Raw genomic sequence first — 15,135 nt, 5'->3', positions numbered from 1 at the left:
TGGGGGAGGGGGAAGGGCGGAGGAGGGGCAGGAGATGGCAGGGATGGGGAGGGCGGGGGAGGGGGAGGGGCGGGAGATGGAGGGGCGGGGGAGATGGGAGGGGAGGGGCGGGAGATGGCGGGGGAGGGGCAGGAGATGGCGGGGGAGGGGCGGGTGTGGGGGAAAGGGGGAGATGGTGGGGGAGGGGCGGGAGATGGCGGGGGAGGGGCGGTGTGGGGGAAGGGGGGAGATGGCGGTGGAGATGGCGGGGGAGGGGCGGGGGAGAAGGCGGGGGTGGGGAGGGGAGAGGCGGGGGAGATGGCTGGGGAGGGGCGGGAGATGGCGGGGGAGGGGCGGTGTGGGGGAAGGGGGGAGAGGGCGGGGGAGAAGGCGGGGGTGGGGAGGGGAGAGGCGGGGGAGATGGCTGGGGAGGGGCGGGGGGGGTGGGGAGGGGGAGGGGCCGGGGAGATGGCGGGTGTGGGGGAGGGCGGGAGATGGCGGGGGAGGGGCGGGTGTGGGGGAAGGGGTGAGATGGCGGGGGTGGGGAGGGGAGGGAGATGGGGAGGGGGGAGGGGAGGGGAAGGGGCGGGGGAGGGGTGGGGGAGTTGGGGGGAGATGCGGAGGAGATGGCGGGGGTGGGGAGGGGAGGGAGATGTTGCTCCATCAGATCACTGGCCAGGCAGGGAAGGTGAAAATAACCCCTGTGGATTTTTTGAACCCAATCCTGGTGCGAACTATCTCCTCAAGTTCCCTCGCCTTCTCTGCTGATCTTTCTAACCCTTGTGGTGTCCCACATTGATTGCCTTACTCCTCAACAACAGCAACTTGTATTTATATCGCACCTTTAACATAGCAAAACGTCCCAATCCTCCTCACAGGAGCGATTATCAGACAGAATCTGACACCGAGCCACATAAGGAGAAATTAGGGCAGATGACCAAAAGCTTTGTCAAAGAGGTAGGTTTTAAGGAGCATCTTAAAGGAGGAGAGAGGTAGAGAGGCGGAGAGATTTAGGGAGGGAATTCCCGAGCTTGGGGCCCAGGCAACAGAAGGCACGGCCACCAATGGTGGAGCGATTATAATCAGGGATGCTCAAGAGGGCAGAATTAGAGGAGCGCAGATATCTCGGGGGGGTTGTGGGGCTGAAGGAGATTACAGAGATGGGGAGGGGCGAGGCCATGGAGGGATTTGAAAACAAGGATGAGAATTTTAAATTCGAGGCGTTGCCGGACCGGGAACAAGGGGAGACAGGGTCCTCATTTTCATCCCGCAGACCAGCTGCCTGCCTGAGTAGGTTGAGGAGAGGCAGTTTGTCGAGTGGTTGGCAGCCCTCACTTCAGTTTATTAATAACCAACAACAAACTAGACCTAACAAGTTCCAACAAAACCAAGCGCGTTGACCTTTCCAAAAACTCACTCCACACATCACCGGTTGTTCCAAGCTCCTTTGAGGGGGCCTCTCACTTGTTAAGGATTGACGGCCACTTGAACTAAATCCTTCTCGCTGTGGCACAGCCAAGTGTGAAGTTTATTAAGCAAATAAAGATAGCGAGGCAAACAGCGATTGGGGAATCAAAGGCCAACTCCCGGTGGAGTGGGGTGGGGGTGAGGTGAGGTGAGGTGAGGTGAGGTGGGGTGGGGGTGAGGTGAGGTGAGGTGAGGTGGGGTGGGGGTGAGGTGAGGTGAGGTGAGGTGGGGTGGGGGTGAGGTGAGGTGAGGTGAGGTGAGGTGGGGTGGGGGTGAGGTGAGGTGAGGTGAGGTGGGGTGGGGGTGACGTGAGGTGAGGTGGGGTGGGGGTGAGGTGAGGTGGGGGTGAGGTGGGGTGGGGGTGAGGTGAGGTGATGTGAGGGTGAGGTGGGGTGGGGGTGAGGTGAGGTGATGTGAGGGTGAGGTGGGGTGAGGGTGAGGTGGGGTGAGGTGAGGTGAGGTGAGGTGATGTGAGGGTGAGGTGGGGTGGGGGTGAGGTGAGGTGAGGTGATGTGAGGGTGAGGTGGGGTGAGGTGAGGTGAGGTAAGGGTGAGGTGGGGTGAGGTGAGGTGATGTGAGGGTGAGGTGGGGTGGGGGTGAGGTGAGGTGATGTGAGGGTGAGGTGGGGTGAGGGTGAGGTGGGGTGAGGTGAGGTGATGTGAGGGTGAGGTGGGGTGGGGGTGAGGTGAGGTGATGTGAGGGTGAGGTGGGGTGAGGGTGAGGTGGGGTGAGGTGAGGTGAGGTGAGGTGATGTGAGGGTGAGGTGGGGGTGAGGTGATGTGAGGATGAGGTGGGGTGGGCTGAGGTTTGCAGTGGGACACTTCACAGCCAATGAAATACTTTTTGAAGTGTAGTCACTGTTGTAATGTAGAGAAACGCAGCAGCCAATTTGCGCACAGCAAGTTCCCACAAACAGCAATGTGATAATGAGCAGATAATCTGTTTTAGTGATATTGGTTGAGGGATAAATATTGGCCCAGGACACCGGGGAGAACTCCCCTGCTCTTCTTCGAAATAGTGGCATGGGGTTGTTTACATCCACCTGAGAGCAAACGGGGCCTCAGTTTAACATCTCATCCGAAAGACAGCACCTCCGACAGTGCAGCACTCCCTTAGCACTGCACTGGAGTGTCAGCCTAGAATGTGCTACTCACACTCAAGAAAGATCAGCACTGTCCCTTTAAGAAAGAAATCCCCACCGGGCTCTGCTATGTTCCTGATAACAGGAAGCAGCTCTGCGCCTTAAAGGGGCAGCGCCTATCTCAGCAGTGGGGGCGAAGGGGGGTGATGTCCTTGCACTTCTATAGCGCCTTTCACGACCTCAGGACGCCCCAAAGCGCTTTACAGCCAATGAAGTACTTTTGAAGGGTCGTCACTGTTGTAATGTAGGAAAACGCGGCAGACACTTTGTACACAGCAAGCTCCCGCAAACAGCAATGTGATAATGAGCAGATAATCTGTTTTTAGCGACGTCGGTTGAGGGATAAATATTGGCCAGGATTCAGATTTGTTTGTGCTGGAGTCTCTAGAGTGCGGCTGGAACCCACGATCATCTGACTCAGAGGCGAGCGCACTAACCACAGCTGACTTAAATATCCCAGAGCACTTCACAATCAACGGAATTGGCAGCTATGGGGCAACCGCTGTGGTTAGGTAGACCAACGCGGTGGCCATTTTGTGAACAGCAAGATCCCGCGAATGGGAAGGTCTGCGTTTACCTGCCCCGAGAATCGGGCAAGGCAGGGACGAGCTTGACTTTTAACCGTCACGGCAAGCCAGCCGAGGGGAGGGGGAGGGGATTCGATTTGCTAGCGCTGCGCCCTGCTGTTGCTTCTGCCAGTTTAACCGGTGGGGGAGCTGACTGGTCTGTGCTGCGTTAGCTGCTCCCGGCTGGGCCTTGTGGAAGGGGCTGCACAAATCGGCCTCAGAGTCGAGGTTGGATCGGGAGAGCAAAACTCCGCCGGGTTTTCTCGCTCCTGATTGCTCACTACCGCCTACTGCTGGAAGGTGGAGTGCGAGCAAGAATTAGTGGGCGGCTGTGATGGTCACCACAGCCAAATAGCCCGCTGACAATTTGGCCTCCCCCACCCACCCCTGTTGGAGCCCGAGCTTCGGCACGCCTCGGGCTTACTCTCGGAAACTCCCAGCCTGATCTCCCTGCCTCTCTGCTGCTCACCCCCTGCCTTTTAAAACCTCCTGCAGGTCCATGTTTCGAACCTGCTTTGGCTGTGCCTCTCCCAACTCTCCTGCTCAGCATCTGCGCGCTCTCCGCGAAGCGCCGTCAGGAACGTGAACTGCCCATTGCCGTCAGCCGTGGCTCAGTGGGCAGCGCTCTCATCTCCTGAGTCAGACGGTCGTGGGTTCAAGTCCCACTCCAGAGACTTGAGCACAAAAGCTAGACTGACAACATCAGTGCGGTGCTGAGGGAGCGCCACACTGTCGGAACAGAGATACTGTTTTTCGGATGAGACGTTAAACCGAGGTGGATATAAAGGATCTCGCGGCATGATTTAACAAAGAGCTGGGGAGTTATCCCTCATTCAACACCACTAAAACAGATTATCTGGGTCATTATCACATTGCTGGTTGTGGGAGCTTGCTGTGCGCAACTTGGCTGCTGCATTTGTTACATTCCAACAGTGACTGCACTGGTGGTAAAATGCTTTGGGATGTTGTGAAAGGCGCTATAGAAATGCAAGTTCTTTTTTCCTGTTACGAACGCAAGCCCGTAGATCATTTTAGGCTCCAGCCCTTACTCTCCGAGAACTCGGCGCTCCTCCAATTCTGGCCTCTTACGCAACCCTGATTCCCATCCCCCCACCGTTGGTGGCCGTGCCTTCAGCCGCCCAGGCGCTGAGCTCTGAATTTCCCTCCCTAAACCTCTCTGCCTCTCGGGGATAGTACTTTGGAAGTGGAGTCACTGTTGCAGTGCAGGGAAACGAGGCAGCCAATTTGCGCACAGAAAGCTCCTGCTAACAGCGAATGAGATGAAGCTGGGGGTTTTTTTTTTGGGAGTGTGCTGATTGAGGGAAGAATTCTCGGCAGACAGTAAAACTGGCTTGGTGACAAAAGAAAGGGCAACGCCCTTTAAACGGAGCTTTCTTTGTTCTGCAATCCAGTGCGACGCGATTAGATCTAATTGTTCAAGAGGAATGAACTAATTCTTCTGTAGCCAGTAAATGGTTAACAGTCATAGTGAAACTCCAGCAAGTTGCATATATATAGAGGCAGCGGGACCTGGTAAAAGTCAGAGAAGCTCTGGTCCTTTGCTGACAGCTTGATACTCCCAGGAACCGACCTCTCTCCATCGGACACTTGCTCTCTCTCGTCCCTCGCGATCGCTTCTACCCGAAGACCGCCATCATGACCCTCCGTGTCCAAGTCGCTCTCCTGCTCTGCACCCTCCTGTGTCACTCCTGCGAAGGTAAGACAATCGCTCTTCCGCTAACGAGAGATGGGAAACGTTAAGGGTAATCCATTATCTGTTAGGGGGCGACGCAGGAGGCAAATAAAACGTCAGGTTTCCTTTCCCGATTAGCCCATCCACGAATCGGCTCTGGGGCATTTTTCCACGTTAAAAGGTGTCACAGGAATGCAAGCTTACGATTCCATTCCGGGATATCTGAGATTTACACCGATATTCCGTGATCGCATTCTTTTGACGGAAGAAATTACTTGCATTTCTATAGCGCCTTTCACGACCTCAGGACGTCTCAAAGCGCTTTACAGCCAATGAAGTATTTTTGAAATGTAGTCACTGCTGTAATGTAGGAAATGCAGCAGCCAATTTGCGCACAGCAAGCTCCCACAAACAGCAATGTGACAATGACCAGATAATCTGTTTTTAGTGATGTTGGTTGAGGGATAAATATTGGCCAGGACACCGGGGAGAACTCCCCTTCTCTACTTTGAAATAGTGCCGTGGGATCTTTTACATCCACCTGAGAGAACAGACGGGGCCTCGGTTTAACGTCTCATCTGAAAGACGGCACCTCTGACAGTGCAGCACTCCCTCAGCACTGAACTGGGAGGGTCAGCCTGGATACTGTGCTCGAGTCTCTGGAGTGGGACTTGAATCCACGACCTTGCTGACTCGGAGGTGAGAGTGCCACTGACGGAATGGGTGGAAGATCAGGCAGCCTCATTCACGGGTTCGCGTTGCTCCCCGGTAGATTTCCCCTTCGATTATTAGTGCTCAGGAGATCCGAATACCCCAGCGTCAAGATCAGAAACCGGCCTCTCGCTCTTTCTCCTGGAAGGAGTGGGAGGGAGTTTAGATTTTCACCCGGCGCCTGGGTGTAAATCTGCCGTTTCGGATCCTGCCACCCATTATAGAAACCGCATGATTTTATCGAACGGCATTCTATAACCATCGGCCAATCTGCAGCGGCAGATTTACACCCGGGCGCCAACTTGAAAATCTATCCCCCTTCCCCTCCGCACGACCGACAAACCCCCCACCCCGGCTCCGCCCACTCAATCCAATCTCCTCTAACAACGCTGACTCCTTGCTGGGGTACGATTCCCCACAGGGCCCACTCGCTATCCACCCGAGTGGTCGCCCTTCATACATGCGCCCGGACAGTGAGCTGGCTATTCGACTGCGCTGGCATCGCAGCCAAGCTCCAACAGGTCCTCAGCCGCCGTCCGCCCACAGTGTCAGCCGTGGCTCACTGGGTAGCGCACTCGCTCTCTCAGTCAGAAGGTTGTGGGTTTCAAGACCCACTCCAGGGACTTGAGCCCATAAAGCTAGGCTGACACTCCCAGTGCAGTGCTGAGGGAGTGCTGCACTGTCGGAGGTGCCGTCTTTCGGATGAGACGTTAAACCGAGGCCCCGCCTGCTCTCTCAGGTGGACGTAAAAGATCCTATGGCCACTATACTGAGGAAAAGTAGGGGAGTTATTCCTGGTGTCCTGACCAATATTTATCCCATAACCAAAACAGATTATCTGGTCATTATCACATTGCTGTTAGTGGGAGCTTGCTGTGTGCATTGGCTGCTGCGTTTCCCACATTACAACAGTGACTGCACTTAAAAAAAAAACTACTTCATTGGCTGTAAAGCGCTTTGAGACGTCTGGTGGTGGTGAAAGACGCTCTAGAAATGCCAGTCTTCCTTTCCTTTTTCACAGCTAGGCTTCTCACCAGGTCATTAGATCAGGAGTGGGAACCCGGGCTGAATTTTTTTCAACACTTCCCCCTGATCGAGGGTACTGAGGCTAATTGTAGGACGCCTCCCCTCCCCCGGCCCAACCCCGCCCCCCCCCCACAACCCTCCGCAACTGCCACCCACAGTGAAATTGGCAAATTCAGCGCAGACTGGAAATGGAAGCGGTGTTAAACGCCATCCCTGTACCCGCACAATCTCGGGGGTTGCTTCCTGTAGCCTTACTGTCAGAGCATGCAGCTGTGAGAAGTGCAATGAATTGCTCTCTTATTCTATACGATCTTCTATTTTTATTCATTCGTGGGATGCAGGCGTCACTGGCTAGGCTGGCATGTATTGCCCATCTCTAGTTACCCTGAGACGGTGGTGTTGAGCAATGTGCCCTGTAATTGTTTTGCGGGGGGGGGGGGGATCCACGCGGCCCCTTTAACCGTTCAAAATACCGCGCATGTGCGGTTTTTCTATTTAAAAGGCGGCGAGCCGGCGGTGCAGGAGAGTTGCGCAGCTTAAAGGGATCATTGGTGGCGGGCCTCCTACTTGAAGCACTGTTCGCGGGTTTGACAGAGGGCCAGACGTTACCCGGTCTGGGCCTAGACGTGACTCCAGTCCCACACCCAACGTGGTTGACTCCTAACTGCCCTCTGAAGTGCTCACTCAGTTTGTACCAAACCCGCTACCAGTGGTTCAAGAAGGCAGCTCACCAGCACCTTCTCTGGGCGACTGGGGATGGGCAATAAACGCCGGGCCTTGCCCGCGACGCCCTCATCCCAAGAATGAATCATTTTGATAAATGGCCGACACCGTACTTGCAGCGGGGAGCCGCGTTTGCGGGGAGTGTGGACGAGGGACAGAGAGACGGGGGTGTGGCACGATTCTCTGACCCTTTGGGTTAAGGAGGGATAAATCGAGCCGGGATCCCACTCCCACTCTCCCTCACCGCCACAGGTAAAGACCAGTCGGTGAAGCCTTTTCCTCTTTCTCTCCCGTTTGTGCAGGATCCCGGGGAGATGATGGGGCCTTTGATTGTTGCCTAGACGTCAGTCACAGGAAGATCCCCTCGCACATTGTGACAGATTACGAGGTGCAAGATGCGGCAACGAGCTGCCGTATCTCAGCGGTGATGTAAGTAGAAATCGGCCTGTGCTTCGTCTAGTCCATCTCTCGCTCAGTGCCCCCCAGATACCCCTTCACACCCCCTCACATCCCCCTCACACCCCCACCCACAGCCCCAGACACCCCCTCACACCCCCACCCACAGCCCCAGACACCCCCTCCTACCCCCCACCCACACCCCCTCACACCCCCACCCACAGCCCCAGACACCCCCTCCCACCCCCCACCCACAGCCCCAGACACCCCCTCATACCCCCACCCACAGCCCCTCACACCCCCTCACACCCCCACCCACAGCCCCAGACACCCCCTCACACCCCCACCCACATCCCCCTCACACCCCCACCCACATCCCCCTCACAGCCCCAGACACCCCCTCATACCCCCACCCACAGCCCCTCACACCCCCTCACACCCCCACCCACAGCCCCAGACACCCCCTCACACCCCCACCCACAGCCCCAGACACCCCCTCCCACCCCCCACCCACAGCCCCAGACACCCCCTCATACCCCCACCCACAGCCCCTCACACCCCCACCCACAGCCCCAGACACCCCCTCACACCCCCACCCACATCCCCCTCACACCCCCACCCACATCCCCCTCACAGCCCCAGACACCCCCTCATACCCCCACCCACAGCCCCTCACACCCCCTCACACCCCCACCCACAGCCCCAGACACCCCCTCATACCCCCACCCACATCCCCCTCACACCCCCACCCACATCCCCCTCACACCCCCACCCACAGCCCCTCACACCCCCTCACACCCCCACCCACAGCCCCAGACACCCCCTCACACCCCCTCACACCCCCAACCACATCCCCCTCACACCCCCACCCACAGCCCCTCACACCCCCACCCGCATCCCCCTCACAGCCCCAGACACCCCCTCATACCCCCACCCACAGTCCCTCACACCCCCACCCACATCCCCCTCACACCCCCACCCACATCCCCCTCACACCCCCACCCACAGCCCCTCACACCCCCTCACACCCCCACCCACAGCCCCAGACACCCCCTCACACCCCCCTCACACCCCCACCCACAGCCCCTCACACCCCCTCACACCCCCATCCACATCCCCCTCACACCCCCACCCACAGCCCCTCACACCCCCTCACACTCCCACCCACAGCCCCAGACACCCCCTCATACCCCCACCCACAGCCCCTCACACCCCCACCCACAGCCCCAGACACCCCCTCATACCCCCACCCACATCCCCCTCACACCCCCACCCACATCCCCCTCACACCCCCACCCACATCCCCCTCACAGCCCCAGACACCCCCTCATACCCCCACCCACAGCCCCTCACACCCCCTCACACCCCCACCCACAGCCCCAGACACCCCCTCATACCCCCACCCACATCCCCCTCACACCCCCACCCACATCCCCCTCACACCCCCACCCACAGCCCCTCACACCCCCACCCACAGCCCCAGACACCCCCTCACACCCCCTCACACCCCCACCCACATCCCCCTCACACCCCCACCCACAGCCCCTCACACCCCCTCACACCCCCACCCACAGCCCCTCACACCCCCACCCACATCCCCCTCACACCCCCACCCACATCCCCCTCACACCCCCACCCACAGCCCCTCACACCCCCTCACACCCCCACCCACAGCCCCAGACACCCCCTCACACCCCCCTCACACCCCCACCCACGGCCCCTCACACCCCCATCCACATCCCCCTCACACCCCCACCCACAGCCCCTCACACCCCCTCACACTCCCACCCACAGCCCCAGACACCCCCTCATACCCCCACCCACAGCCCCAGACACCCCCTCACACCCCCCTCACACCCCCACCCACAGCCCCTCACACCCCCATCCACATCCCCCTCACACCCCCACCCACAGCCCCTCACACCCCCTCACACCCCCACCCACAGCCCCTCACACCCCCTCACACCCCCACCCACAGCCCCAGACACCCCCCTCACACCCCCACCCACAGCCCCTCACACCCCCTCACACCCCCATCCACATCCCCCTCACACCCCCACCCACAGCCCCTCACACCCCCTCACACTCCCACCCACAGCCCCAGACACCCCCTCATACCCCCACCCACAGCCCCTCACACCCCCTCACACCCCCACCCACAGCCCCAGACACCCCCTCATACCCCCACCCACACCCCCCTCACACCCCCACCCACATCCCCCTCACACCCCCACCCACAGCCCCTCACACCCCCACCCACAGCCCCAGACACCCCCTCACACCCCCTCACACCCCCACCCACATCCCCCTCACACCCCCACCCACAGCCCCTCACACCCCCTCACACCCCCACCCACAGCCCCAGACACCCCCTCACACCTCCCTCACACCCCCACCCACAGCCCCTCACACCCCCTCACACCCCCATCCACATCCCCCTCACACCCCCACCCACAGCCCCTCACACCCCCTCACACTCCCACCCACAGCCCCAGACACCCCGACCCACAGCCCCAGACACCTCACACCCCCACCCACAGCCCGACACCTCCTCACACACCCACCCACCCCCCCAGACACCCCCTCACACACCCACCCACCCCCCCAGACACCTCCTCCCACCCCCTCCCACAGCCCCAGACACCCCCACCCACACCCCCACCCACAGCCCCACCCACAGCCCCAGACACCCCGTTCCACAGCCCCAGATGCCTCCTCACACCCCCATCCACAGCCCCAGACACTCCCTCAGCCCCCCACTCACAACAATGACCCAGGGACAATGACTTACCTGAATATAAAGTAATCCCGCTTCGATCACCGTCTCTTCTGACTGGTGTTAAGCACCAACCCCACGGACTCTGATGGCCCGTACCCCATGCAGCCATTTCCCAACTGTAAACCTAGACAGGCTATTCGACCACCGCTGGCATCACTGCCACACCAATCTGGTTCTCATCCCGCAGAGGATGTACCGCAGCGCCTCACTGCGTACGGGGTGTGTGCTCACTGGGGTAGGGGGAGCGACAGGAAAATCAAGGGCCCACACCTCCCATTCACCGCGGTTACCAGCTGGGAGCATGGGATCACCCTGTGCACACGACTACTATCTACTGGGATAAAGAGAAGGTGATCGGGATTGGGAATCCTACCTGACATTTTTCTTTCCCCCCTCTCCCCCCTGCACTGAGGCTAATTGTGACGCCCCCTCACCAACCCCCCCCACCCCACCCCCCTCTCAAACTCAGCCCGGACCAGGGAATTGAAAGGTGAGCAACACACTGGGAGGCAACTCGAGCCAAGGGGGCAGTGGGGCCACTGACTGGGTTATTCTGAATGTTAAAATGAACCTTCTTCTTGCAGATTCATCACAGTCAAAGGCAGGAAACTGTGTGCTCCAAGCAACCCTCGGTGGGTGAAGAGGTTAATGAGGAGATGTGACAAACTCAACCAGTCACGGTGAGAGGAACAGAAACGCTCTTCAGCTTCTAATCGCAGCAATGGGGAGGTCTTCCTGAATATACCATCATTGCTTAAGGGGCATAGCTCAACAGAATTGGCCACAGTGCTGCCTGTCACCTCTTGGCTTTGACTTAGAGCTCAGCCACACAGGACATTGACTCTGTATCTAGCCCGTGCTGTACCTACCCTGGGAGTGTTTGATGGGACAGTGTAGAGGGAGCTTTACTCTGTATCTAACCCGTGCTGTACCTACCCTGGGAGTGTTTGATGGGAGAGTGTAGAGGGAGCTTTACTCTGTATCTAACCCGTGCTGTACCTACCCTGGGAGTGTTTGATGGGACAGTGTAGAGGGAGCTTTACTCTGTATCTAACCCGTGCTGTACCTGCCCTGGGAGTGTTTGATGGGACAGTGCAGAGGGAGCTTTACTCTGTATCTAACCCGTGCTGCTTTGTAATTTGCCATGGTGGTATTTAAACTCACAACTCTGGTTTAGGTTATGACTCTCTGACTCTATGAGTAAGCTAATCGAGTTCGATGACCACTAGCCTACCAAACCCTAGTTAGCATTGACTAGTACCAGTGACTCTGTTCTTTGCATGATGTATAACTCTAAGTTTAGGAGCAATCGATGGAAAATGTTCTAGTTCCTAAGCCTTTCCCTTTGCTTGTTTCTCTCTAGTGGACAGTAAATCTCAGCCAAGGGCGTCCAAGGAAGAAGTGAGAGACTGCGGAAGTGGCGCGACTCCCAGCTGGACCGTGTGTAGTCCGCGGCATCTTTCATCTTCACCCTCCCTTACTTTATGACAAACTCTACCCGACACTCCCAGACTAATGTGAATTTAGATACTTATAACAGATGTATTCTCGGACTGCTTGTAATCATCATTTCAGTCCCATTGTCAGGGGATGTGCATTTCTTCATCATTATTGCATTCTGGGACAACCTTTACAACCCATTGGAGGCCATGAAGGGTGACTGATGTAGGGGATAGGAAATATAACATTGCTACACTGAAATTGGATTTAGGGTGCATTTCTGGGGCAGTGTAGAGGGAGCTTTACTCGGTATCTAACCCGTGCTGTACCTGCCCTGGGAGTGTTTGATGGGACAGTGTAGAGGGAGCTTTACTCTGTATCTAAACCGTGCTTTACCTGCCCTGGGAGTGTTTGATGGGGACAGTGCAGAGGGAGCTTTACTCTGTATCTAACCCGTGCTGTACCTGCCCTGGGAGTGTTTGATGGGACAGTGTAGAGGGAGCTTTACTCTGTATCTAACCCGTGCTTTACCTGCCCTGGGAGTGTTTGATGGGACAGTGTAGAGGGAGCTTTACTCTGTATCTAACCCGTGCTGTACCTGCCCTGGGAGTGTTTGATGGGACAGTGTAGAGGGAGCTTTACTCTGTATCTAACCCGTGCTGTACCTGCCCTGGCAGTGTTTGATGGGACAGTGTAGAGGGAGCTTTACTCTGTATCTAACCCGTGCTGTACCTGCCCTGGGAGTGTTTGATGGGGACAGTGTAGAGGGAGCTTTACTCTGTATCTAACCCGTGCTGTACCTGCCCTGGGAGTGTTTGATGGGACAGTGTCGAGGGAGCTTTACTCTGTATCTAACCCGTGCTGTACCTGCCCTGGGAGTGTTTGATGGGACAGTGTAGAGGGAGCTTTACTCTGTATCTAACCCATGTTGTTCTGCCTTCTTCTTTATATTCTAAATCCAGAGGCACATAGCTTAATGTGACCTGAGCTACAACCCTTTTAGCCCTGGTATCATTCTGGTGAATCTGCATTGCACCCCCCCCCCCCCCGCCCCCCCAGCCCAAGGCCAATCTATCCTTCCTGAGGTGCGGTGCCCAGAACTGAATGTCGTTACTCTAGGTGGGGTCTGCCCATTGGCCTGGCTTAGTTAGACTTTGCTCAGTCTGCCATTGATTGGACACTTCCCTCCATGAGCTTCGCTTCGTGTTGAAATGACGTTGCCTTTAATGCCTTCCAGTTGTCACTCATAACCTCCCAATGTCAATGGCCATTCAGTTGAGCTGAACCCCTCCCCAGTTTAGAACTGGGTCATTAAAGCAACAGACTTCAAGCTACTTCAAAGAGGGGCCGGATAAATCTCCGGTTGGGAATGGGGCTGGAAGTTACGGAGACACACTGAGATGGTTCATGGAGCACAGTCCTAGAGCAGGGGATTCTCTACTGAGATCAGCAAGCCAAGGTTAAGGGTGGAGTTGAAGCTTGGATCGATCTTGCTCGATTCTCTTTGGCAATCAGGAAGTAGTTATACAGAACCTTCAGTCAGGAAATTAAATGAGTGAAGCAGAGTCAACGATAGGATGGGGTGTATGTAGGAGACAGAATAACATAAGAAATAGGAGCAGGAGTAGGCCATTTGGCCCTTCGAGCCTGCTCCGCCATTCGATAAGATCATGGCTGATCTTCTACCTCAACCCCACCTTCCCACACTATCCCCATATCCCTTAAATCCCTTCGTTCCCAAAAATGTATCAGCCTCTGTCTTGAATATACTCAACGACTGAGCCTCCACAGCCCTCTGGGGTAGAGAATTCCAAAGATTCACAACCCTTTGAGTGAAGAAATTTCTCCTCATCTCAGTCCTAAATGGTTGACCCCTTATTCTGTGACTGTGACCCCGTGTTCTAGGTTCCCCAGCCAAGAGAAACATTTTCTCTGCATTAACCCTGTCAAGCCCCTTAAGAATTTTATATGTTTCAATTAGATCACCTTTCACTCTTCTAAACTCTAAGGAATATAGGCTGAGTCGACTCAATCTCTCCTCATAGGGCAATCCCCTCAACCCAGGAACCAGGAACAAGATAGAGAGCCCGGGTAGCTCAGTTGGTGGAGCATCAGACTTTAAATCTGAGGGTCCAGGGTTCAAGTCCCTGTTCGGGCATTTGGGTTTCTGTACTGAGAACAATGGCCTGTAGCAGTTCATGGAGAGGGTTCACCGTCACCTTCTCAAGGTAACTGGGGGATGGACAACAAATGTAGCCTTGCTAAAGATCTTCACATTCCAGGAACAAAGTTAAAGTGAGAGAGTCCATGATAGGGTAGGGTGTACATGGGCTGTGGGAGGAGATTAAATGGGTGGGTAGAGTCCATGATAGGGGAGAGTGTACATGGGCTGTGGGAGGAGATTAAATGGGTGGGTAGAGTCCATGATAGGGGAGAGTGTACATGGGCTGTGGGAGGAGATTAAATGGGTGGGTAGAGTCCATGATAGGGGAGAGTGTACATGGGCTGTGGGAGGAGATTAAATGGGTGGGTAGAGCCCATGACAGGGGAGAGTGTACATGGGCTGTGGGAGGAGATTAAATGGGTGGGTAGAGTCTGTGATAGGGGAGAGTGTACATGGGCTGTGGGAGGGGATTAAATGGGTGGGTAGAGTCCATGATAGGGTAGAAACTGCCATGATGACGAAATGGCCTTTTCCCATTCTGCTCTTATTCATTTATTAAGATGCAATAGTTATTAAGTGATGCACATCCTCCCACTCGATTACCTGTAAACAGTTTAATTGTGCTGACTGAATAAAATTCTTTATATCAAATGGCCGTGATTGAATGAACTTCTAACTGAGAGTCAGTTAATATCAGTTCCTTTTTCCTAGTCTGCACTGAGTGAAGGATGAAGGATAAGACTTGGATCCTGCGCCCCAGGGTAATTCTGACCTGTGGCGATGAGGATGGGGTTTCCGGTTGTGGGGTCGGGGCTCGCAGCACACCAGAAGTTGGATTTTCCGGTCACCCAGCCAGTTTGGAACACTTCCCATTGGAATTCTGCACAGCTCACATTTGCTTGTCCTGAAATCCCTAGTGCCCTGGCAATGCAAAGCCGTCGTTATCTGGGACGGTTGGGGCGCGGGGGTGGGGGGGGAGGGAGGGGGGAGTGATTTGGGGGACAGAACCCCATTACGTGGGGTCCCTGGCTCTTTTATTTTTAAGCCCTT

At 56.3% G+C, this 15,135-nt stretch overlaps 1 protein-coding gene across 1 annotated transcript; it reads left to right on the top strand.

Annotated features, from left to right (window-relative positions):
- The first annotated feature begins 4,582 nt into the window (after window positions 1-4,582).
- LOC147123937 (C-C motif chemokine 19-like) lies at window positions 4,583-14,736 on the top strand. The gene is made up of 4 exons (XM_085967953.1): window positions 4,583-4,870; window positions 7,609-7,735; window positions 11,066-11,161; window positions 11,845-14,736. The coding sequence occupies exons 1-4, from the start codon at window positions 4,810-4,812 to the stop codon at window positions 11,852-11,854; spliced, it is 294 nt and encodes a 97-aa protein (XP_085824079.1). The 5' UTR covers window positions 4,583-4,809; the 3' UTR covers window positions 11,855-14,736.
- Window positions 14,737-15,135: the final 399 nt, after the last annotated feature.

Source organism: Somniosus microcephalus, chromosome 1, assembly GCF_052327205.1.
Source record: "Somniosus microcephalus isolate GS21.2 chromosome 1, FLI_Smic_1.0, whole genome shotgun sequence".
NCBI classification, from domain to species: Eukaryota; Metazoa; Chordata; class Chondrichthyes; order Squaliformes; family Somniosidae; genus Somniosus; species Somniosus microcephalus.
This window is presented reverse-complemented; position numbering and strand designations above follow the sequence as displayed.